Genomic DNA, 23,347 nt, shown 5'->3' with positions numbered 1-23,347 from the left:
TATGTTCTCTCCTAATGTTGGGTATATTGATTCATCAAAATGACAATCAGCGAATCTTGCCGTAAATAAATCTCCAGTCATAGGTTCCAAATATTTTATTGTAATGACCCTCAAGATCATTTTTGAAATTTTTGTAAAATGACTATTTTACCCCTCCCTTTAGATGCCCCGAGTCGTTTATGATTGTTACCGGGTGTTGATTTTTAGAAAATCCTATGAAAAGTTAAGTCTTTGGAAATTTTGAGTTTTCATAAGCTTTAAGTATTAAAAAGTGGTATTTGGGGTCAATCGGAGCTACAGATCTCGGAATGGAATTTCGTCGATTCCAGCAGCTCTGAAATGTCTAAATTGGGTTAGGAGACTTTACGGAATCAGTTTTGGAGCTGTAACGAAGATTTGAGGCCTTGAGTTGAGAATTTGAGGAACTTTAAGCCAAGGTTTGACTTTGGTCAACTTTTGGAGTTTCGATGCTTGGAATGGAATTCCGACAACTCCGTTGGATTCAGGAGATGGTTTTTTGTCTAGAAGAAGTGTTGGTTAAATTTTTAGAGGTTCCGAGTCCATTTTGGTATTTTAAAGGCCTAAATTAGTTTAGTTGCGACTTTTTGAGTTTTGGGCTAACGAAATCTCGAATTCAAATTCTGATGGTTCCATCAGCTCCGGAATGACCAAATTAGGCTAGTAGCACTGTTGGAATGACTATCGAGGCAATCGATACGAGTTTGGGGCCATTTGACGCTTTTGACTTTGAAACTTAGCCTATAGTTGACTTTGGTCAACATTCTTGGAAAACACGCTCGAATAAAAATTCTGACAGCGCGGTTAGTTCCAGAATGTCAATTTTGGTCAGGAACGACCTTTCGTTCGCTTCCCGAGGCTTCCGAGCTAATATCGAGACCCGTTGTGGAAAATGACTTTTGGGTGTGAGGCCCACTTTTTATTAAAATAATCTCGTATGGAAATTCTGAATGCGTCATTGAGTCCGTAATGTCGAATTTAGTGGGGTAGCATATTTGGTTTATTTTTATCGAATTCCGAACGAATCCCGAGCACCCCGTCGGAGATTTTGGAATTTTCCAAAATCACTTATTGCAGCAAAAAGCTGATGCAGAAGCAAAAAACGTTTTTGGGTTTTTCTCCAACTTTAAAACCCTTTATCTTGAGTTATATAGCTTCAAATTGGGTGATTCAAAAGGCAAAATTGTGAGGTTTTTCGTGGAGAACGCATTGGAGAGATTGAAAACTGATTTGGAGCATTCGATTCACGTAAAAATCGTGATTTTATTTGCAGCAGTATCCATTTTCGGAATGGATTTTTGAAGAACTTTGACAAGTTATTTCTTGACCAATATAAATCCGATTTGGGTGATTCCAGAGGCTATCTTGCGTGGAAATTTAAGGAGAACATTGTGGAAGTTTCAGAATCTGTTTTTTGGCACGTAGTTCGAGGTAATAAATTGATTTTTAGCTGCAGATTTAGTGATTTTCGGAATGAAATTTTATTGAATTTTTAAAGAGTGTATCTTGGTCAATATAACTCCATTTTGAGTGATTCTTGAGGCTAGATTGTGGAGTTTTTCGCAAGGATCATCATAGTGCAATTTTTTTGGGTTGAAAGAGTCTCGTATTTCCAGAATTTACTGATTTTGATGCTGCCATTTTTGGTCCTTTAGTCCGAATTTATGAGTTTTGGTTGTTTGATCGTCTTGCGTAATTTCCCACCCCGAATTGTATTATAAATCTGATTTTTGAGCTTGGGGTGACGTTTAGAACCTGTTTTGGGGGTCAAATCCGGAATTTCGTATGTGGGTCCCACAATTCCCGTTTTCGACCCAAAAATTGGTCCATTTCCAAAAATTATGAAATTAGTGTCGAAACGACCGTATCGATGTTGTGGTTCTATTTTTGACAGCTTGGCAGTGTTCCGAGGCCGTTCGAAAGGGAAAAGCTCCAGCACAGTGATTTGGAGCCCGCGTGTTTGGCCTACAGGTAGGCTACGGTTTACCATTCTTTAGATTGAGTTGGAATGTGTGAAAGCATGTTGAAATAGTTGGGATTTTGGTGGGGTAGTTTAATTGTATATCTCAGGTGTTAGAAATCATGTTTTAGGTTTGTTATCGGGTTTTTCGGGTATTTAGAAGTAGATGTATCTTGTCGTTATTTGTTAGTATTATAAGGAGAGTTGAATGAGCATGTTGTTGATACTGTGGAGTATGTTGGCCTTAGTATAGGTGTTAGAAATCATGCTTTAGGCTTGTTATCAGGTTTTTCAGGTATTTAGAAGCATGTGTATCTTATCGTTATTTGTTAGTATTATAAGGAGAGTTGAATGAGCATGTTGTTGATATTGTAGAGTATGTTGGCCTTAGTATAGGATGTAAACTTGCTTTATATGCCCGGTGTCGCTCTGGTGGACTTAGATCCCTGTAGAATGGTGTAGCGGGCTAGTGCCTAGTAGTTGGCCTTAGCTAGGCGATACCCTTGCTCTTAATAACACTTCCACCCATAACTCGATATAGTCATAACTTTTGAGATGCGTTGGCAATACTAGAATTCATGATCGTTTGGCTTCGGCTCCGGTTCAAGTTTTGGCGGCATATCAGTTGACACATTGTAGAGGAAATTCTCGGTACTGTTGTTGATTAGTTGGAAAGGATATATTCGAAACCATGGGATAAATTATCTATGAGCATCCGGGTACCCAGTCCCGGCCTCCGTTCTGAATTATCGGGGAGCATCCGGGTACTCAGTCCCGACCTCCGCCGACTTGATAGTATGACGAGCATCCGGGTATCCAGTCCTGGCCTCGATCATACTGATGTATTACGGTGAGCATCCGGGTATAAAGTCCCGGCCTCGACCGCATCGATGTATTACGGCGAGCATCCAGGTACCCAGTCCCGCACTTATGTATTATGGCAAGCATCCGGGTACCTAGTCCCTGCCTTGGCCACTTTTAATATTCGGGCGAGCATCTGGGTCCCAGTCCCGGCCTCGACCCCTAAGTCACCCCTAGATCGATTGACTCTTAGAGATTCTGGGTTTTGGAAATGATACAGTACTTCGGTTCCTGACATCGCATATTCTCGGTTCCTAGCCTTGGTAGTTGTAGCTATTCTGTGTACTCGGCGAACTTATGGGGGTTCGTTCGGGTTTTTATTTAACTTGCGTACGAGTGTCCTGGCTGGGCTTATGGGGGCCCAGTTGGGTATAGTTAGTTGTAGCTCTCGTAGATAGTACTCTTTTCACTTTAGATGCTTATGTTGATTCCTATTTAGGCTTATTCCTCTTTTTCATATTGTTTTCACCTTTTCTGCTCAGTCGGCCTATGATGCCTACTGGGTACCTGTTGTTTTGGTACTAATACTACACTCTGCATCTACTTTCGTGATGCAGGACCGAGCACCAGCTACTGTCACGAATAGATCAAGCTTGTTGCAGTCAGATTCGGAGACTAGGGTGATAACTTGGCGTTTTTGGATCACTTCTGTCTCCTTCAGAATGGATGGCCCGTCTTTTGCCTTTTGAGACTAGCCAGTTGTTGTATATATATGTCCGGTCCACTTTCGAGACTTGTACTCGTCTTTTATTTTATAGCAGCTCTGTATTTGTGACTTCCAGGTTCTGGGAGGGATCTTTAGTTGTTTAAAACATGGTTTGGTTTACTTCCGCTTATTCATTATGTTTACTTTTATAATTCAATGCTCTTATATAGTTTTTACCTTCAAACACATTACTTGAAGTTCCGGGTTGACGGGTTGGCTTACCTACTAGAGGGTTATAGTAGGTGCCATCATGACCTCGTTTTAAGCATGGCCTAGACTCATTTGCCAGAACAAGTTGTCCTACCGGGACATCAACTCGAACTTGAGCATTAGCAGCTGGGATATGCGATTTAGTAACCCGCGGAAGGTTAGTAAATGCATCCGGCAGTTGATTTGCAATATTCTACAAATAATCATCTTTTGAACTTCTTGTTTACATTGATTTATTCGAGGATCTAAATGAGATAGTGACAATGAATTCCAATCTATCTCATTTTTCAACTGCTTATGTTCTCCCCTAATGTTGGGTATATTAATTCATCAAAATGACAATCAGCGAATCTTGCCGTAAATAAATCTCCAGTCATAGGTTCCAAATATTTTATAATAAAAGGAGATTCATACCCAACATATATTCCCAACCTTCTTTGGGGACCCATCTTTGTGCGGTGCGATGGAGTAATTGGGACATATACCGCACACCCAAATATTCTAAGATGGGATATATTTGGCTCCCTTCCAAACGCCAACTATAATGAAGAAAATTCATGATAATTTGTTGGCCTTATGCGCACAGGTGCTGCTGCATGCAAAATAACATGCCCACATACTGAAATAAGAAGTTTTATCCTCATTAGCAATGATCTAGCTATCAATTGGAGACATTTAATCAATGATTCTGCTAGACCATTTTGAGTAAGGACATGAGCGACCGGATGCTCAACTTTTATTCCAATCGACATACAATAATCATTAAATGATTGAGATGTAAATTCATCAGTATTATCAAGACGAATTGTCTTTATTGCATAATCTGGAAATTGTGCTCTTAACCTTATAATTTGAGCTAACAATCTCACAAAAGCCATGTTGCAAGTTGATAATAAGCACACATGTGACCATCTTGTAGACGCATCTATCAATACCATATAATATTTAACTGGTCCACATGAAGGGTGAATTGGTCCACATATATCACCCTGTATACGTTCTAGAAACGCAGAGGATTCAATCCCAACCTTAGTTGCTGATGGTTTGAAAATCAGTTTTCCTTGGGAACAAGAAACACAAGAGAATTCCTTAGATTGAAGAATTTTCTGAATCTTCAAAGTCTGTCCATGTGAATTCTCAATAATTCTGCGCATCATATTATAACCGGGATGACCCAAATGATAAAATCATTAGAATCAGTAAACCTTTTATTTACAATGACATGTGATTCAACAATAGCAATATTTGTATGGTACAACCCAGAAGAAAGTGAAGGTAATTTTTCGTGCACAATTTTCTTCTCCGTATTTATTATAGTAATATAAAGGTATTCAACCTTTACTTCATTTGCAGTGTCAATATGATAGCCATTTTGACGAATAACCTTGAAACTTAACAAGTTTCTTTGAGACTTACTACAATACAATGCATTTATTTTAAGTGCTGGCGGACTATTTGACTATTGAATCTGAGTTTTCCTTTTTTATTATTACTGATGTATGAAGTGATAACTGGAAGATTTTTCACTATGTTGTGTGTTGTGTAGCTGTTGAAATGGTCATTTGATTGGAGCTATATGGTCAGAGGCTTAGTTCTTGATAAAAAGAGGGGGAATATATTAAAGGTTTGTCGCCACTTTGTCCTTGCATTGTAATTGTTTCCTGTCTTAATCATGAATTACTCTTCATCCTCGCTTATGATTGTAGTTTCATTTCTTTCTTATTTAACTGGTCTTCCTTTTTCTGCTTTCTCATGTAACAGATGGACCGACACAAATATGTGAAAGTAGCTTATCATGGATTTAGGGAGCTTTCCAAGGATGATAAAGTCGCTACTTATGGCAATACCTTGCTTCGGGATTCATTTGATGAACCTGACTATGCACTTATTGATACCCTTTTCTCTCTTGCTGAAGCCTACTTATTCGCTCAGTTGGTGGACTTCAAGGACAAAAATCCAGGAAAAGTTCCTGAAGATGCAGAGTAAGAGAGTAACCAGTACTCTTTTTCAGCTTTATGGACAGTAATGCCAATCTGTGTTTCTGCCAATGTCTTCTTTGATCCGGCTTTGCTTGCAATTATTTTATTATTGTCTCATCATTTATTTTTCTTTTCTATTAGCTAGAGGTGTAAACACAGATTAACAGAAGTTTTTCACAAATATATCTACCAATCTATCACGAGATATGCTTGAACCAAAAGAAGCTGGCGGTCAAATCTAGTTTCAGTTCTCTTCTAATGCTAGCTACTCTGTTTTTGTAGCTCTTACTTGTAGTAAATTTATGGAAGCAATTGGATTTCTTCAATAAGTTTGTCCCATACATGTATCTTCAATAAGTGATATATTTCAGCTTGTTTTATAGATATGCTCTATCTTTCAACTCGCTCAATTTCCGGTGGTCTTGTCATCTTTTGTTAGCTGTTTCTAGATATATATTCTCAGAATTGTGAAAAAAAGGTCAGCCCGGTGCACTAAAGCTCCCGCTATACGGAGAGTTCGGAGAAGAACCCGACCACAAGGGTCTATTGGACGCAGCCATGTGAAAATATATTCTAAAATGTTAATTTGTACTATTTCTTGTACCTTGGCAATTTGATATGCATGTGTCAGCTTGACCATGCAACGATTTGCTTTTTCACAAGGATTCTTGGGCTAATTTCATTGAACAGGAAGTTGCTGCTAATTTATGGTGGGTATGTGCATGCATGAAGGTATTAAATTGATTGTATGATGTATTATCCATCACTTCTAGTTTTTATATACATATTTGATTTAATTATATATAAAAATTTATAGTGCTAAAAAAATTAGAAATTTTCAATGTGAACTTGAAATTTTTGAAAAATTAAAGAAAAAAAAGTTATTAATTAAAACACCAAAAATGCTATCAGTAATAAGTTAGAGATGTGTTATCTCATTTTAGAAGAAAAAAAATATAAGATTTAAATTTCAAACTTCACTTAGATAGGTGCACCAAATGAACATCGCATTTCATTACATAATATTTAAACATGGCTTCACACATATATATTTAAGTATATATATATATTTTTTAAAATATAACATTATTATATATGATCTCAAGTGGAGCGCATGGCTTCGTTTAATTATTAAAGTAAGCAGGATAAGAAATACATTATTCATATACTAATTTCTACATAACTTATACGATGTTTAATAGATAGATAGAAAATAAGTTATTCATATATAAACTTAATATAACGTTTGGTTTACAATTTAAAAATAAGCATAACTAATACAACAACAACAACAACAACAAGCCCAGTATAGTCCCACCATGTGGGGTCTGGGGAGGGTAGAGTGTACGTAGACCTAACCCCTACCTTGGAAGGTAGAGCGGCTGTTTCCGAAAGACCCTTGGCGTAAGAGAGAAGAACAAGAGAGGAGAAACAAGAAAAACAAGACATAGATCAATAGAGCCAAGTATATCGAAAACAATATAAAATATGAGAAATAAGAGCGAGAAAGTCAGGGTAGGAGAGATCGAAAAGAAAAGAGCATTAATTACTATAGATAAATAGGATACCCAAAGTAAACCGGACCAACAAATATAAGCAGTAATCAAATGCAGGAATCAAATGTTAATAAACAAATGAGCAAAACTACGACTACTATGGAGAAAAGATAGGCCACCTATCCCACTATCTTAGTCTGAGTACTCCACAGCCTCCTATCAAAGGTCATGTCCTCGGTGAGCTGTAACTGTGCCATATCATGTCTAATCACTTCTTCAAAATACTTATTCGGCCTCCCTTTGCCCCTCTTGAAACCGTCCATAGCCAACCTCTCGCACCTCCGCACTAGAGCATCTGCATCTCTCCTCTTCACATGCCCAAACCATCTCAGTCTCGCTTCCCGCATCTTGTCCTCAACTGATGCCACTCCCATCTTATCTCGAATATCTTCATTCCTAATTCTATCCATCCTAGTATGCCCACACATCCACCACAATATTCACATTTACGCGGCTTTCATCTTCTGGATATGAAGTTTGTTGATTGGACAACACTCCGCCCCATACAATAGAGTCGGTCTAACCACCACTTTGTAGAACTTTCCTTTGAGTTTTGATGGCACTTTCTTGTCACACAACACTCCGGAGGTGAGCCTCTATTTCATCCATCCTATACCAATACGGTGTGCAACATCGTCGTCGATATCCCCATCTTCTTGTATAATAGACCCAAGATACTTGAAGCTTCTTTTCTTTTGAATGGCCTGGGTACCAAGCCTCACTTCCCCATCAACCTCACGGGGCAGGCTATTGAACCTGCACTCTAAGTATTTTATCTTGGTCCTACTCAATTTAAATCATTTAGACTCCAACGTCTGTCTCCATCCCTCCATCTTATCGTTAACTCCGTTGCGAGTCTTGTCAATCAGGACTATGTCATCCGCGAACAACATACACCAAGGAACCTCATCTTGTATTTGTCTTGTCAATTGATCCATCACTAGGGCGAATAGAAACAGGCTAAGAGCCGATACCTGGTGCAACCCCACCCCCCATCGTGACAGAAAAGTGCTCTGAGTCTCCTCCTACCGTCCTTATCCTGGTCTTAGCTCCATCGTACATATATTTAATCGCTCTAATGTACGTCATAGGTATATATTTCGCCTCCAAGCATCTCCATAGGACCTCTCTTGGCACTTTGTCATAGGCATTTTCTAGGTCAATGAATATCATGTGTAAGTCCCTTTTCCGCTCCCTATACTGCTCCATCAATCTCCTTACAATATGACTGGCTTTTGTAGTCGAACTCCCCAGCATGAATTCAAACTGGTTCTCTGAAATAGACACACTTCTCCTCACCCTCATTTCCGTCACTCTTTCCCACACTTTCATAGTATGACTTAGCAGTTTCATACCTCTATAGTTGCTCCAACTTTGAATGTCTCCCTTGTTCTTATATACGGGAATAATTGTACTCCACCTCCATTCTTACGACATCTTCGATGTCTTGAAAATGATATTAAACAACGTAGTCAGCCACTCCAATCCAACCTTACCTGCATTCTTCCAAAATTCTCCAAGGATCTCGTCAGGTCTGGTCGTTTTTCCCCTGCACATCCTACGAACAACTCCCTTAACCTCCTCAACCTTTATTCTCCTACAATACCCAAAGTCGCGACACCTATCTAAGTGTTCCAAGTCTCCCAACACAAATTATCTGTCCTTTCCTTCGTTCAAGAGTTCGTGAAAGTATGACTGCCATCTCTGTCTAATGCGGAATTTCTGTACCAGTACTTGGCCATCCTCGTCCTTGATGTACTTCACTTGATCTAAGTCGCGTGCCTTCCTTTCTCTCACCTTTTCAAGCTTAAATATCTTCTTATCCCCGTCTCTGTCCTCTAGTTCTGCATAAAGGCGTTCAAAAGCTGCTGTTTTAGCCGCCGAAACTGCCATCTTCGCCTCCTTATTCGCCGATCTTATACTTTTCCCTGTTCGTTCGCTTCTCTTCGTCATCCTTGCTATCTACCAACTTTTACATATGCCAGCTTCTTTGCTTCTACCTTTCCCTGTACTTCTCCCTTCCATCACCAATCCCCTCGGTGCCCACCATGACTGCCTCGTGTGACCCCAACACCTCTCTAGCTATTTTCCTAATGCAACTGACCGTCCTATCCCAAATACTACTCGCATCTCCCCTACTATCCCATGTCTCCATAGCCATCGGCTTCTCCCCCATTTCTAAGGCACTAGACGGAGTCAAACGACCCTACCTAATCCTCGGTCGGTCATCCACGACCCTCTTCTTCTTCTTCCTTCTTATGTCCAAGTCCATGACCAATAGCTTATGTTGGGTCGTAAGATTCTCACTTGGTATGAACTTGCAGTCCTTACAGAGGCTTTTATCATCTTTTTTTAAGGAGCAAAAAGTCTATTTGCATCGCCGCCCTCGATCTACGAAAGGTTACCAAGTGCTTCTCCTTCTTTAGAAAACTTGAGTTGGCTACCATTAATGCAAAAGCTTTTGCGAGATCCAGGAGTGAGGCTCCTCCACCATTCCTGCACCCGAAACCAAATCCTCTATGCACCTCATCATAGCCCGTCGAAACAGACCTAATGTGTCCATTGAAATCTCCTCCTATGAATAGCTTCTCAGTAGGCGGTATACTGACCACCACTTCGTCCAAGTCCTCCCAAAAGAGCCTTATTATCTCCTCGTCCAACCCCACTTGCGGTGCATAGGCACTAATAATGTTCATGGTGAGCCCTCCAACGACTAACTTAATCGTCATCATCATATCATTGATCCTCCTAACCTCTACCACCTGATCTCTAAGCTCGCTATCTACTAAGATCCCTACTCCATTCCTATATCTCGACTTGCCTGAAAACCAAAGTTTGTACCCGTCCACCTCCTTAGCTTTAGGTCTTACCCATTTAGTCTCTTGGACGCAAGCTATATTAATCTTCTTCTTCTTAAGAATCTTAACTAACTCTATTGACTTTCCCGATAAAGTCCCAATATTCCAAGACCCTAATACATATATAAATTATGAGAAAACCTATGTATTATTTTATGTAGAATAAAATGTGGAATAACTAATATATGAATAATTAATTTCTGCATAATGAATACACGCATAAAATAATACATAACTTCCCTCATAGTTAATTCATACAGTATTAATACATGCATAACTCTAACCAACTACCAAATGATTCCTAAATAACTACCGTAACGATGGCGGACCATGCCAGCCAACCCCCCATACTCCCTCACCAAAATGAAAAGAGATAACAAATGGAGATGCGGGGGACCGAACCCCGTGCCATGCAAAGCGAGCGCTCTACCATTTGAGCTACATCCCTATTGTTCTTCAACTGATATTGTATTTATAAAATCATAGAAGTAGAATATTATTACCAGAATGTTCAAACATTACCAATTAAATAATATTTGGTTGAAATTGTGTCTTTCATATGAATTTCACTTAGAATTTTTTTTAAAATTTTTGTGTGTTTAAGATATATATAATCAAATAAATAATAGTATACTTTCTCTAATAGCGTAAGAATTTAGATGATCATACATTTCAATATAATATAAAAGCATATAAATGTCTTAAGTTCAAATTGCATTTACATCCGTCCTCAAAATGAATTTGCACTTACTTGACCCCATGAAAAATAATCATGCCTGCACGTGAGGGTGTGTATTGAAAATATAAGAGATAAGTGTCAAAAACACACCTGAACTATCCTCATTTTTTGAGTTTCATACCTAAACTATTGGGGGATGAGTTTCATACCTAAACTATCACTTATTAGTTTGAGAAACACATCTCTCTCTTTTATTCCATTTTCATCATGTTGTGTGTACTACAATCTCTTGTTCATTTGAAAAATATTATCACATAACACTCCACGTGGACAAAATATTTCACCTTAACAAAAATTAAATAAATTATTATAATTAGTTAAAATTAAAGATTAAAGTATTACTAATTTTCGCTCAAAAATAAAATATAAAATATTTTTCTTACCTCACTCCACCACTTTCTCTCATCATATCCCCCCTTCCCAACCCCAACCCCAATTTTTTAGTTTTATTTTTATTTATTAAATTTTTTTTATAAAAGTTTCTAAAAAATTCTTCCCCACCCCCCTCAAATAATAATTTAAATATTTTTATATTTTTAAGAAAAAAATTCTACCCCGACCCACCTAACACTCCGCTTTCAATTTTTTTTCTCGTTTTGTGTTAGATATATACATATGATTTTAGAAAAGTATTTTTCACTTCCCACAAGACCTTTATTAAAATAAAATTTTATGTCTGTTATATTCGGTACACAGGTAGAAAAAATATTTTTCTAAAAATATATGTACATATTTAACATAAAATAAGAAAAATATATAAAAAATAGCGGAGGGTTAGATGAGGTAGGTATAATTTTATTTTTTAAGAAATAAAAATTATAACATTTTTTAGAAAGGAGTGGGGATGGGTGAAGTATGAATTTTTTAAAAATATTTTATAAAATAAATTTTAAAAAATTTAAAAAATAAAAGGACGGGACCGTGGGGGGAGGTGGAGGATTGCGTGAGCAAAATATTTTAAATTTTACTTTTTAAAAAATATATTTTTTAAAAAAAGTAATTTCTTTTATAAAAATAATTTCATTTTTAGGGATAGAAATACTTTAGTCTTTAACTTTACTAATAATAGTAGTTTATTTAATTTTTGCCAATGTGGAAGGCCATGTGGCAAGGTTTTTTCAAAAAATAAAGAGAATGTATTACATACCACTTAGGTGTGTTTCTCAAATTAATAAGTGATAGTTTACGTATGAAACTCACACTTCCAATAATTTAGGTATGAAACTCAAAAAAAGGAGATAGTTTAAGTGTGTTTTAACACTTATCTCAAAATATAATTTAAAGATAAAATGATCACATACTTTTACATTGTTAGCGAATACTATTAAGTATTTCACTCAAATATTTCTATATATAAGCAAATAAAAGCTGAAATCTTTTGGGGGCCTATGCCATCTAATATATAAATAAATATTAACATACATCCATGAAGAAAATTTAAGACAAACTAATAATGTTTTGAAGGCCTAAAAAGCTAATAATCTGTCCTAGAGAAATCTCCTCGCAAGTTAGTACTCCAACTTACTTAGTACTATAGTTATACTCTTGCATTGAGGCAAACAAGGGAGGGATGCCCTGTTGATGTCGAAAAACATTTATCGGGTCTATTTTTGTCTTAGCCTTGACCAACCTATCATAGTTATTCAAGAAATATTTTTGACCCCAAACCCTAGCTCTTTCCACTGCATGATCAGCATTAGTGTTTAGCAATAAGTTGCCCATGACTCCAAGGTCCAAATCTATGTAGTTGACATAAGCTACCCTTGGCGTGCTTGAAACAAGAGGCGCCATTGTATTGTAAAACTCTCTTATCCACTCTATGTATGCGTTGCTCTTGGCGATACTATTATCCTTTTCTTCCCACTCTACTAGATATTGAATTCAATAAAGGTTACCTTTTCTATGAGGGAAAGCAATTGCGTCCTCACTAATCCTCTCCATAGCTCCGCCATAAGGGTCCAATATAATGTGTCCCTTAGGTTCTTTCTCAAGTACATCAAGAGTTGCCATTATGTCATCCATTGAAATTGGGGTCTTAACATAGTCCGACTTGGCTTTAAAGTATGATTTTTTCTCAAAGTAGCGTTGTTTTAAAAGGGAAACATTGGAAGAGCTATCTAATTCAAAAAAAGTGTGGACTCGATCCAACTCATTTCTTTGTAGTCATGATTTTGAATGCGTAACTCAGGAAAAAACTCATTTACGATTGAAATGGCTTTAGTTTTTGGACCTAGGTAAAATCCGTTGAATTGGGCATTCATTTCATGAATTCCTCTACCAGCAATAGCTCTAATGGAGACGGATAGGTAAAATTCATCGTCTAATTTTGGTACAACTAGTTGCCATTTGTGAACTAGTTGAGACACGTAACGTTTGGATCCAGGCCTAGAGAGTATGAAACTAGTGACAATCTTGGGTACTTTGAGTAATTGGATTTTCCAAGCATAAATGATTCCCCATATTCCTCCTCCACCACCTCTGATGGCCTAAAAAACGTCTTCTCCCATGGATTCGCAGTCTAATATCCTTCCTTTTACATCAATAAGAAGAGCATCCACCATGATATCAACAGCAAATCCATATTTTCTTGACAAAAATCCAAAACCACCCCCGAAAATATGTCCACCAACGCCCATAGTTGGGAAAGAACCTGCTGCAAATCCATGAACATCAGTGCCTTGGGAAATTGCATAATAAGTCTGACCAAGCGTAGCACCACCCTACACCCAAGCCGTTCCTGAATCCAAATCTAACAAAACATCATCTAATTTCATCAAATCAATGACCACAAATGGAGAACCAGTTTCCTCTAAGGAAACATATGAAGTCTATATTGAGAAGTTAACTAGTTGGATGGTAGAATTGTCACTTTACCAGAAACTAGTTAGTGTAACTAACAAGTTGTTAAATTAGTGTAACTAATTTGGGTAAATAGTATGACAAAGTATATATATATATATACATACACTACGTGTAATTAGAAGTTAAGCTGCTGAAAATAAAAATATCTCCTCTCTCTTTCTCACTTTACTCTTTCTTCTTTCGTTTCTATGCTTCTTCTCTCTTCTCTCTACTGTTCATCTTCATCTTCTTCTTTCTTACTTCGTCAATCTGTGCAACTCATATTTATCTTCATGGTATCAGATCAGATCATCACAGTTATCACTGTGAGAAGCTGATCCTTGTTGTAGAGTCAAAGAATCGCAATGAGATTCAGTGATTCATAGGTTTTTTTTGTTTTGTGTTTGATAGATCAACAAATCAGAGCTCTGTCTGAGTTAAAACTTCGCAATTTTCTTACTGTTTGAAGAAATGGCAGTTGACACAGGAGCAGAAGTAAGTTCACCTCAAAATTTTAACCAAAATCACCAACAAGCTAGTGTGCCCACTTCATCGAGTAGCAGTCTCACTCAAGGGCAAGGTATTGACTATAATCACCCGTTATTCTTTAGTCCTACAGATGTAAGTGGAGTTAGCATCATCTCCTTTCAACTGACTGGTGTTGATAACTACACTCTGTAGAGTCGTTCAGTCAAGTTAGCGTTGTTAGAGAGGAATAAATTGGGGTTGGTTGATGGAACATGCAGCAAGAACATGTACATTGAAGAACTGTGGTGTCAATGGGAGAGGATAAATGCAATTGTCTTGTCGTGGATAATGAACTCAGTCTCAAAGAGTTTACTTAGTGGAATTCTATTTGCCTCAAGTGCATTGCAAGTGTGGAATGATTTACAAGAGAGATTTGATAGAGTAGATGGATCAAGGACCTACAGTTTACACAAAGAAATTGTTACTCTACAGCAAGGTACTAACTATGTCTCGGTATACTATACAAAGCTGAAATCGTTGTGGGATGAATTTGAAATATTAGTACCCTCACCTTGTTGCAACTGTGAAAAGTTTAAAGGATTTGTAGCTCACATGAATAGACAAAAGTTGTATCAATTTCTAATGGGATTAAATGATTCATACATTCAGGGTAGGAGTCAGATTCTCATGGTAGATTCATTACCAACTGTAAACCAAGCATATGCCATGGTAGTAGGAGATGAGAGCCAAAAATCTATAGTTACAGGCATCAATAATTTGGGATTACATTCATATGTTCTAGACTTAGCTGCTATGTACTCTTAAGGTGGCAGTAGTTCAGGTGTAAGTAACAGATACAGGAAGAATACACCTCTACTTTGTGACTTTTGTAAGTGTAGAGGCCATACCAAAGAAATTTGCTATAAGGTTGTTGGATATCCACCAGATTTCAAGTCCAAGTGGAAGGCACAAAGTACATATGCTGATACATCTAGCTTCTCTAATCATACTCAGAAATCAGGTCAAGCTAATTTCTCCTATGGTTTGAATACAAATGTAACTAATGAATCCGTGTGGGGTAGGAATATTACAGGACAACACTTTACAGATACAACATCAGCTGAAGCTTCAACTAAAACTCTGAGTCAGGCTGAGAAGGATGTCAAACAACTACTTCAAGGGTGCACATTCACAAAGGAATAATATGAACAGATACTCAAAATGATGAACCAACAGCCAAGAGCTACTACATCTGTCTGTAATAAGGCAAATAGTACAGGTAAATCCTTGTTTGTAACTAAAAATAGTAATATGTGGATTGTGGATACAGGTGTAACAAACCACATGGTATCTAAGTTAGATATGTTACAAAAAGAATCTGTCCTCAAGCTTGACACTCCCAAGGTTGTATGCTTACCAAATGGTGGTACTACACAAGTTACTCACATTAGCTCTTGTAATCTATCAGCTAGAAGTGTGATTACAAATGTGTTCCATATACCTGAGTTCAAATATAACTTAATGTTTGTCAGCAAAATAACAAGGGATTTAGGCTGCTCAGTCTCCTTCTTCCCTAATTTTTGTGTTTTTCAAGAGCTTTACACTGGAAAGATGAAGGAAGTTGGTAAGAAAAAAGGAGGACTATACCTGCTGTGGAGACACTTAACTCAAGGTAGTGTCAATAATGTCAAGAAATCTGCTCATGCTATTGATACAATCCCTTCAAATGGTAAGGAGTCAGACATGGAGCTATGGCATCAAAGGCTTGGACATCCCTCTTCAACAGTACTCTCAAAGATGTTTGCTGACAATAAAACCACTATGTGTAAGGTGTCTAAGTGTCTAGTTTGCCCATTTGCAAAACAAACTAGACCTGTATTTCCTTCTAGCAGTATTAAAAGCAGTAAATGCTTTGACTTGATACATGTTGATCTTTGGGGACCCTATAATGCAACCACTTTTGATGGTAATAAATACTTTCTTACAATTGTGGATGATTTTTCAAGAATGACCTGGTTATTTTTACTTAAACTTAAGTCAGGTGTGTATGTATCTCTTCACATGTTCTTGCAATATGCAAAAACACAGTTTAACAGAGTTGTGAAGATTGTCAAATCTGATAATGGTACATAATTTGTTAATTTTGTGTGCTACAATTTGTTCAAAGAATGGGGCATTATTCATCAAAGGTCCTACCCTTATACTCCTCAACAGAATGGTGTTGCTGAGAGGAAGCATAGACACCTGCTGGAAGTGACAAGAGCTCTGAGATTTCAAGCCAAAATACCTATCAGATTTTGGGGTCACTGTATTCTAGCTGCAGCCTATCTCATCAACAGACTCCCTAGCAGTGTAATTGGATTTCAAACTCCCTATGAAAGACTATATGGCATCAAACCAGGGCTATCTCACTTGAAGATTCTTGGTTGTCTTTCATTTGCTAAAAACCTTACTGAGCATGATAAGCTCATGACCAGGTCAAGGTTAGCTGCTTATATGGGCTACTCTGAAGTGCACAGGGGATATATTTTGTTTGACTTACTTAACAAATCTTTCTTTATCAGTAGAGATGTTGTTTTCAGGGAGGATATCTTCCCATTTGCCAATAAAGCTGTTGATCCACAACAGCTATTTGTAGACAGTTTGCAAGAAGTAGATTTGACTATTCCAGGTTTATCTACTATGGCTCCCATATCTTTTGACAATATTGATCAGAATCCAAGCCTTGATGCGGATGCGAGCATACTACTGCTGAGATTGCCACTACAGAGATATTTAGTGACAATAATTTTTTTTTAGTGGTGTGATATTTATTGTTGCAGAATACTTAGCGGTAATTGAGTTAATATCATTGGATCCAAAGTCGCTAAAGTTTTAACAATATTTATATAAAATTTTGGTTATAACTATTCATATTATATTATTGTTACTAAATATAATATAGCGACAATAATATAATTGTCAGCTAATTAACTGTTGCAAAATCCTTTATTTTATTTGTTGTAGTGTGCCCTGTTTGCCAGGTTACTATTGAGAACGCTCCTTGGGAATATTTGACAGGCATTAGAGGTACATTGGGATATTATGTTGGCCATTTGGTTGTAAAATCTCTTTGTTTTACGACTAATTTGAAGACTTACGGAACAATTGGGGCCGCGGCTGGTGGAACCCCGTTTTCACTCGTGCTCAAAGAAGGTGGCGCGATTGTGGGGTTCCACGGGCGTTATGGAGCTTACCTTGATGCCATTGGCGTTTATTTGCAGCATGTTGCTGCACCCGAACATAGTAAACCACTAAAAGATTCGAAAGTTGAAGAAATTAGTGACAAATTCCCTAATGTACGTACGTGTACATGTAGTACTATTGTTAAAGTGGATAAAGTTTAGTTATTTGTTACGTTACAATTTTTTAACTATTTTTATATTGCGTACAGACATTAGATGTGATGAAGTGTATTCAGCCGCGAAGTCCTGGACCTTGGGGAGGATGCAGTGGAAAAGGTTGGGATGATGGTGTATTTTGTACTATCAAACAAGTACACATTTATATGAACACAATAATCTTAGCTGTATCTGGAATTCAAATTGAGTATGAAAAGAAGGACAAAACTTCAGTTTGGTCACAACTTCATGGTGGTTTTGGTATTGGAGCTGGGAATTATGACAATGTTATTAAAAAGTATTTTTTTTTTCGAATTTGATTTGAGATAAACTAATTTGTTCATTTTTTAATTAATTTTTTTTTGTGAATTTGATATGCAGATAAACATTGATGGTAAAAATGAAATCTTGATTGGAATTGACGGATATTATAGTCCAGTGAAGGAAAATGGGGGGCTAGATACATTAAGACAAATCACATTTTATACAAAGAAGGGAAAATATGGACCTTATGGAACTGAAATTGGAGCTTATTTTAGTTCTTCAGCAGCTAGAGGAAAAATTGTTGGGTTTCATGGAAAATGTGGTGTTTTCTTGAATGCTGTTGGTGTTCACATGGAATATTTCTAAAAGTTTCTTCACATAGAACTCCAAGAATGTGGGCGTATTATTATAAGTGTTTAATATTGTCTTTTATTTTTTATTTGGTGTTCAATATTGATTTGGAATTTGTTCTAAATTAGATAGTTAGAAAAAGCTCATGTTGTAACTTCAATGAAATCATTTAGACCGTAAAATTTACTACAGTAACAAATAATATACTCCGCAACATGACAAATACAAAAGAACGAAAATTGCGACATTTGAGCTACATCCCCAATGTTTGTGAACCGAGATTATTTTTATTACTTATATAGTTAAATCGGTTTTTTCCTCAATAAAAAAAAATATATATCATCTTCAATTCTAAACACAAATTCTGCCTTAACAATTTTTTGAACATCGACGAAGCTTATATTTATCACTTGATGAGTCAGAATATTTTTCATTTTCTAACTTTTTATTACATATAGTATTTCTAGGTGTCAATATGACACTGGGTTCACCTGAGGTTCATAAACGTATATTGATAACCGTATTTTTTATGTAAGCTTAATTTTCTAACATGAAAAATTAGAAATATTCCATATGAACACCAATTGCGTTCAAGTAAACACCACTTTTTCCATGAAAACCAATAATTTTTCCTCTAGCTGCTGAAGAGCTAAAATAAGTTCCAACTTCAGTTCCATAAGGTCCATATTTTCCCTTATTTGTATAAAATGTGATTTGTCTTATTGTGTCTAGGCCCCCATTGTTGTCCACTGGACTATAAAATCCTTCAATTCCAATCAAGAATTCATTGTCACCATCAATGTTTATCTGCATATCAAAGCCACCAAAAAACGAAAATAAATAAATACATATTTCTCCCTTCACAATAATAATAAAAATCAATCAATTATATTTCGATTTCAAATTGATTATATGAGTCTTTTATATCCATCCATCTACATTCAAATTAGAGAAAATTTCCAAAGTTGCTCGTATACTATCCGAAATTGAACAACGATATGTGCTCTGTTAGATTTTAGTCTAATGTATATTACCCTCATTGTTAGAAAAAGTATCTCGGAAGTCTATCCAGAGGGTAAGTTTTAACCATAGTCAATAGCTGGAAGCTGGTAAATTTGGATCTTTTTCTCGAAGAATTTGGGAAGAACATGCATTAGTATCTCAATTTTAATTGAAATAATATTTAACTGCCCGCACACTCTATGTTCTAAGAAAAATTTATCATCCGAAAAGAGGGGGGAGGGGATAAAAGAGTCTTTTGCACATGAAAATGTGACTAAATTTGTCCTTGTTGTTTTTCAGAGTGAAGTGGAAGAAAATGAGATTATTCTTGAACACGGTAAAATATCCAGTAAATTCAAAAGAATTGAACAGGGATTCGTATAAGATGAAAATCTCTAAGTACAATTATGTACACCTGGAGTCCACCAAATCTACATAGGACCTTTGTTAATGGAGAGGATAAATATCTACTACAACAAAAGTATGAACGAATACAAAAAGTATATTAATTAGGAAGAAATGAAAAGAGAACACACACATATATGCATATATTAATTCATACCTTTGTAATTATTCCACTCCCAGCTCCAAGACCACCATGAAGGTGTGACCAAAATACTGTTTTGTCTAATTTCTTTAGATACTCAATTTGAATTCCTGATATAGCTGTGATATGTGTGTCCATATGAACTTGCACTTGTTTTATAGTACAAAATACTCCATCATCCCAACCTTTTCCACTACATCCACCCCAAGGTCCAGCACTTCTTGGCACAATAGTCTTCATCACCTCCATTTTCTGTTTGCAATATGTAAAGTCAAAATTATATGTTCATTATAATTTTCATACAAAATTACAATTGTTAAAAATAAGAAGTTTATAATTCTATAAACTGATAAACACTTGTTCGTACTCAATATTTATATCAATATTACTATCATTAAACGATTTAATAACGCGCAAGAGAATCTATATATTAAATACTGAAAAAAATTTATGTGCAAACCATGCATCTATTGATTTGGTGTGAATACTGACAAGCGAAAAAAACTATTCTCTGCCTTGACTATTTAATTTTAAAATGTCACAAATGGGTTAAAACAAAGAATATGTAAAATCAATAAGAATTGAAATTTAGTTAACATGAATAAGTGCAATGCAAAAAGGCGTCTTTTTCTAGAGGATGTTCTTCTTGGAATATGCACACAACTTTAAACCCCCACCCCCACCCCAACCCCCGCACACACACATTGTTTTTAGATAGATCCAAGCTTAAAGAACATAGCTCATCATTTTTTTGTTCAGCTACACCATTTTATTGGATAGTATAAGAAAAATTAACCTCATATGTATAATACTATTTCTCACAAAAAGTCACTAGACTATTCGTATTGAATTCACCACCCTTATCAAAACTAAGTCTTTATACACAAATTAAATTATTTTGGGTCTTAAAAAGAAACCGTTTGAAAAGGTTCATTAATTGGTCAAATTTGTGATTCCTGATAAGATCGAATCAGGATCTAGCTAGCAACAAATCAAACTGGACTGGCGGGTAAATCGACGTTGTCGTCTAGTTCCACATGAAAAGAGCTCATAATAATAAAGAAAAATAAAGTTAGTAGTAGTATATGTACATCATGGATTTCAATTTCTTCAACCATTGGTTCATTTGGCTCAACTTTTGTTTGATCAGCTTCTTTTGGTTCAGGCGTAAGTTTCTCCAAATAAACACCAATAGCATCAAGATACGACCCACAACGCCCATGGAATCCAACAATAGCTCCACCTTTTTTCATCACAAATGAAAATGGAGTTCCACCAGCCTCCTTTCCAAATGGTCCATATATATTATCTACAACTGTTATAAAACTTAAAGATTTTACAACCAATTTCCCACCATAATTTCCATATGTTCCCTTGATCCCTTTCAAATATTCCCATGAATGAATATCAACCTGTCATTAATGGGAAAATTACCAGCACATCGGTTAAAACAGTAGCTGAGTAAGAAATTTTAATGAAGATCTCGAAAAAGTGCAAGAAAATCACATCTAGACCTAAACAAAATTTGGATAATTTATTTTTGTCGTTGCATTAGAAGTTTCTCTTATGTATATATACACAAATAGCTGATTAAACTAAAAATAGCTGGGGGATGTATAATATATATATAGTATGTATATAATCGTGTGTGATCTATGTATATCGATTAGAAAAAGTAAATAGTAAATATATGTCTGGCTATTTGTACGAAGATCCCGAAAATATATATGTACCTTGTCTCTTCGACCACCATTGCCACCAAATCTTGGTGATTCTATTGTATCTCCTTGTTCAGTAACAGTTATAAACATGATGGAGTCTATAATTTCTCCATGATTTATCAGTATCTCTTTAATTGGAGTTTTAAACTTGTAATTCCATTCTGATCCACCACTTCCTCCCCATGCATCCACCAATATTGAATCTACTTCATCATAACTCACTTGATTTCCCTTCACATATACAATTACACACATAACAAAATTTATTATAATATAAAAAAAAATAAAAAAAAGAAGCTATTATAATATGTAAAAGGAAAAAAAAAAGAGAATTAAGGTAAGGTACCATTATATTTTTTTTGGCGATTTGCGCGCTTTGATTTTATATTATTTAAGTTGTTTCATGCTATATATATAATGTGTTAGAAGAGTAATAAACTTATAAGTCATTAGTTTTAAGATAGGTATCATGTGCTTTGTACATATGATATGAAGTGAAGAAAAGGAAGTAGAGATGATTAAGCCAAGGATAGAATAATTATAACAACATAGTAATTATCTAGAATATCATTTATTTTTAGCTGATCAATAAATATATAATATGTGTTTTTATATAAATTATAATTAATTAACAATAATAATAATAACATACTAGAAGGGAAGCATTGGAGAAACTGGTAAAGTTGTTGCCATGTGACCAGGAGGTCACGGGTTCAACCGTTCAAGTATTGAAAACAATATTTGACAGAAATACAAGGTAAGGCTGCGTACAATAGACCCTTGTGGTCGGACCCTTCCCCGGACCCTGCACATAGCGAAAGTTTTAGTGCACCGAGCTGTCTTTTTAATAATAACATACTAAGTGAGTTTTAGAAAGATAAAATATAGGGAAAAAAAATTAAAATTTGACAAAATAGTAAGTAATTCATAGTGCACGAATCTTTCTTTTCCTTGATGCAACTCGTCTATTCTTAGATAGTACTTTAAATTATTTCAGCTATTAATTCCAGCTGCAGTGGTGAGTGACGTATTGTTTTTTTTTTTAATCTAAAAGATTCTATTTTGTTTTTATTTAGATAATGACTTGTGTTTGACAAATAAGGAACGTATGGTCTTGCATTAATGATCATGAAAGGTGATGAATTTTTCCACGTGAATAAATGCAATGTAAATAGTACTGTGGAAAAAAAAATACAGATGGGACAAATTATGGGGAAAAAAACAATAAAGAAGATAATGATGATTTGGTGATTAACTTAAAACTTCCTCTTTAATACCAAAGTTATGCTAAAGTAAGTTCTTGATAAGAAACTTTCCAATAATTACAATATAGTACTAATATTCTTGATGTATAATATTTGGCCATAAATGATATTATTGTTGTCCCAATGAAGTGTCATACTTTTTAATGTAAAATTAATTTGATTTTTTTAACTTTTATAACTTATTTATTTTTAATTTGTTTTAAACAATAAATTTTCGAAAACAGAATCTTTATCTCCATGAGATTAGTAGTAAGGTCTGCGTATATCCTAGCCTCTCCAAACTCTATTTATGGGATTTCACTGAATATATTGTTGTTGTAATAAATTTTAAAAGTTTTCTTTATTTTTAAACTCACTGGCCAGTTAAAATTACTGCATATGTTGAGACGATCAGTGTATTTTGTTATTTTGCAAGTATAAAATTTAGTATTTAAAATATTGATAAAATATTATTATTTAAATAATATTTCTTATTATCAAAAAATGCAGTACTGATAAATTTTTCTTTTTTATTTGAGATTTTGATTTCAAGTTTTCGATATAAAAAAAATAATCCTTGATAGCTTTTTCGGATGCATTTCAAATTGATAATCAGGCTTCAAATGTAAATACTGAATACAA

General features: G+C 35.6%; 3 protein-coding genes and 1 pseudogene across 3 annotated transcripts; 1 reads left to right on the top strand and 3 right to left on the bottom strand.

Moving 5' to 3' along the window:
• Positions 1–5,305: 5,305 nt before the first annotated feature.
• Positions 5,306–5,937, top strand: LOC129904135 (uncharacterized). The gene is made up of 2 exons (XM_055979669.1): positions 5,306–5,379; positions 5,517–5,937. Exons 1-2 carry the CDS (start codon positions 5,332–5,334, stop codon positions 5,739–5,741), a joined length of 273 nt encoding a protein of 90 aa, XP_055835644.1. The 5' UTR covers positions 5,306–5,331; the 3' UTR covers positions 5,742–5,937.
• Positions 5,938–9,632: 3,695 nt separating this feature from the next.
• Positions 9,633–10,019, bottom strand: LOC129902375 (uncharacterized). Its single transcript, XM_055977599.1, has one exon. It carries the CDS (start codon positions 10,017–10,019, stop codon positions 9,633–9,635), a length of 387 nt encoding a protein of 128 aa, XP_055833574.1.
• Positions 10,020–12,408: 2,389 nt separating this feature from the next.
• Positions 12,409–14,924, bottom strand: LOC129902374 (berberine bridge enzyme-like D-2; annotated as a pseudogene).
• Positions 14,925–18,529: 3,605 nt separating this feature from the next.
• On the bottom strand, positions 18,530–21,833 carry LOC129904133 (agglutinin-like). Its single transcript, XM_055979667.1, has 5 exons — positions 21,808–21,833; positions 21,474–21,692; positions 20,832–21,152; positions 19,756–19,992; positions 18,530–18,998 (listed from the first exon to the last, which is right to left on the bottom strand). The coding sequence occupies exons 1-5, from the start codon at positions 21,808–21,810 to the stop codon at positions 18,750–18,752; spliced, it is 1,029 nt and encodes a 342-aa protein (XP_055835642.1). The 5' UTR covers positions 21,811–21,833; the 3' UTR covers positions 18,530–18,749.
• Positions 21,834–23,347: the final 1,514 nt, after the last annotated feature.

Source organism: Solanum dulcamara, chromosome 9 (genome assembly GCF_947179165.1).
Source record: "Solanum dulcamara chromosome 9, daSolDulc1.2, whole genome shotgun sequence".
Lineage (NCBI taxonomy): Eukaryota > Viridiplantae > Streptophyta > Magnoliopsida > Solanales > Solanaceae > Solanum > Solanum dulcamara.
The sequence above is the reverse complement of the archived record's forward strand: the minus strand, read 5'-3'. Positions and strand labels throughout refer to the sequence as shown.

Excerpts from the sequence above, each read along its gene's own strand:
- LOC129904133 (XM_055979667.1), bottom strand. Across the intron at positions 19,993-20,831 it reads AAGAAATTGAAATCCATGAT|AAAATGGAGGTGATGAAGAC; the intron begins GTACATATACTA and ends TATTGCAAACAG. Across the intron at positions 18,999-19,755 it reads GGAGTGGAATAATTACAAAG|ATAAACATTGATGGTGACAA; the intron begins GTATGAATTAAT and ends TTTGATATGCAG.
- LOC129902375 (XM_055977599.1), bottom strand. The coding sequence starts at position 10,019 with ATGACGATTAAGTTAGTCGTTGGAGGGCTCACCATGAACATTATTAGT.
- LOC129904135 (XM_055979669.1), top strand. The coding sequence starts at position 5,332 with ATGGTCAGAGGCTTAGTTCTTGATAAAAAGAGGGGGAATATATTAAAG. Across the intron at positions 5,380-5,516 it reads AGAGGGGGAATATATTAAAG|ATGGACCGACACAAATATGT; the intron begins GTTTGTCGCCAC and ends CTCATGTAACAG.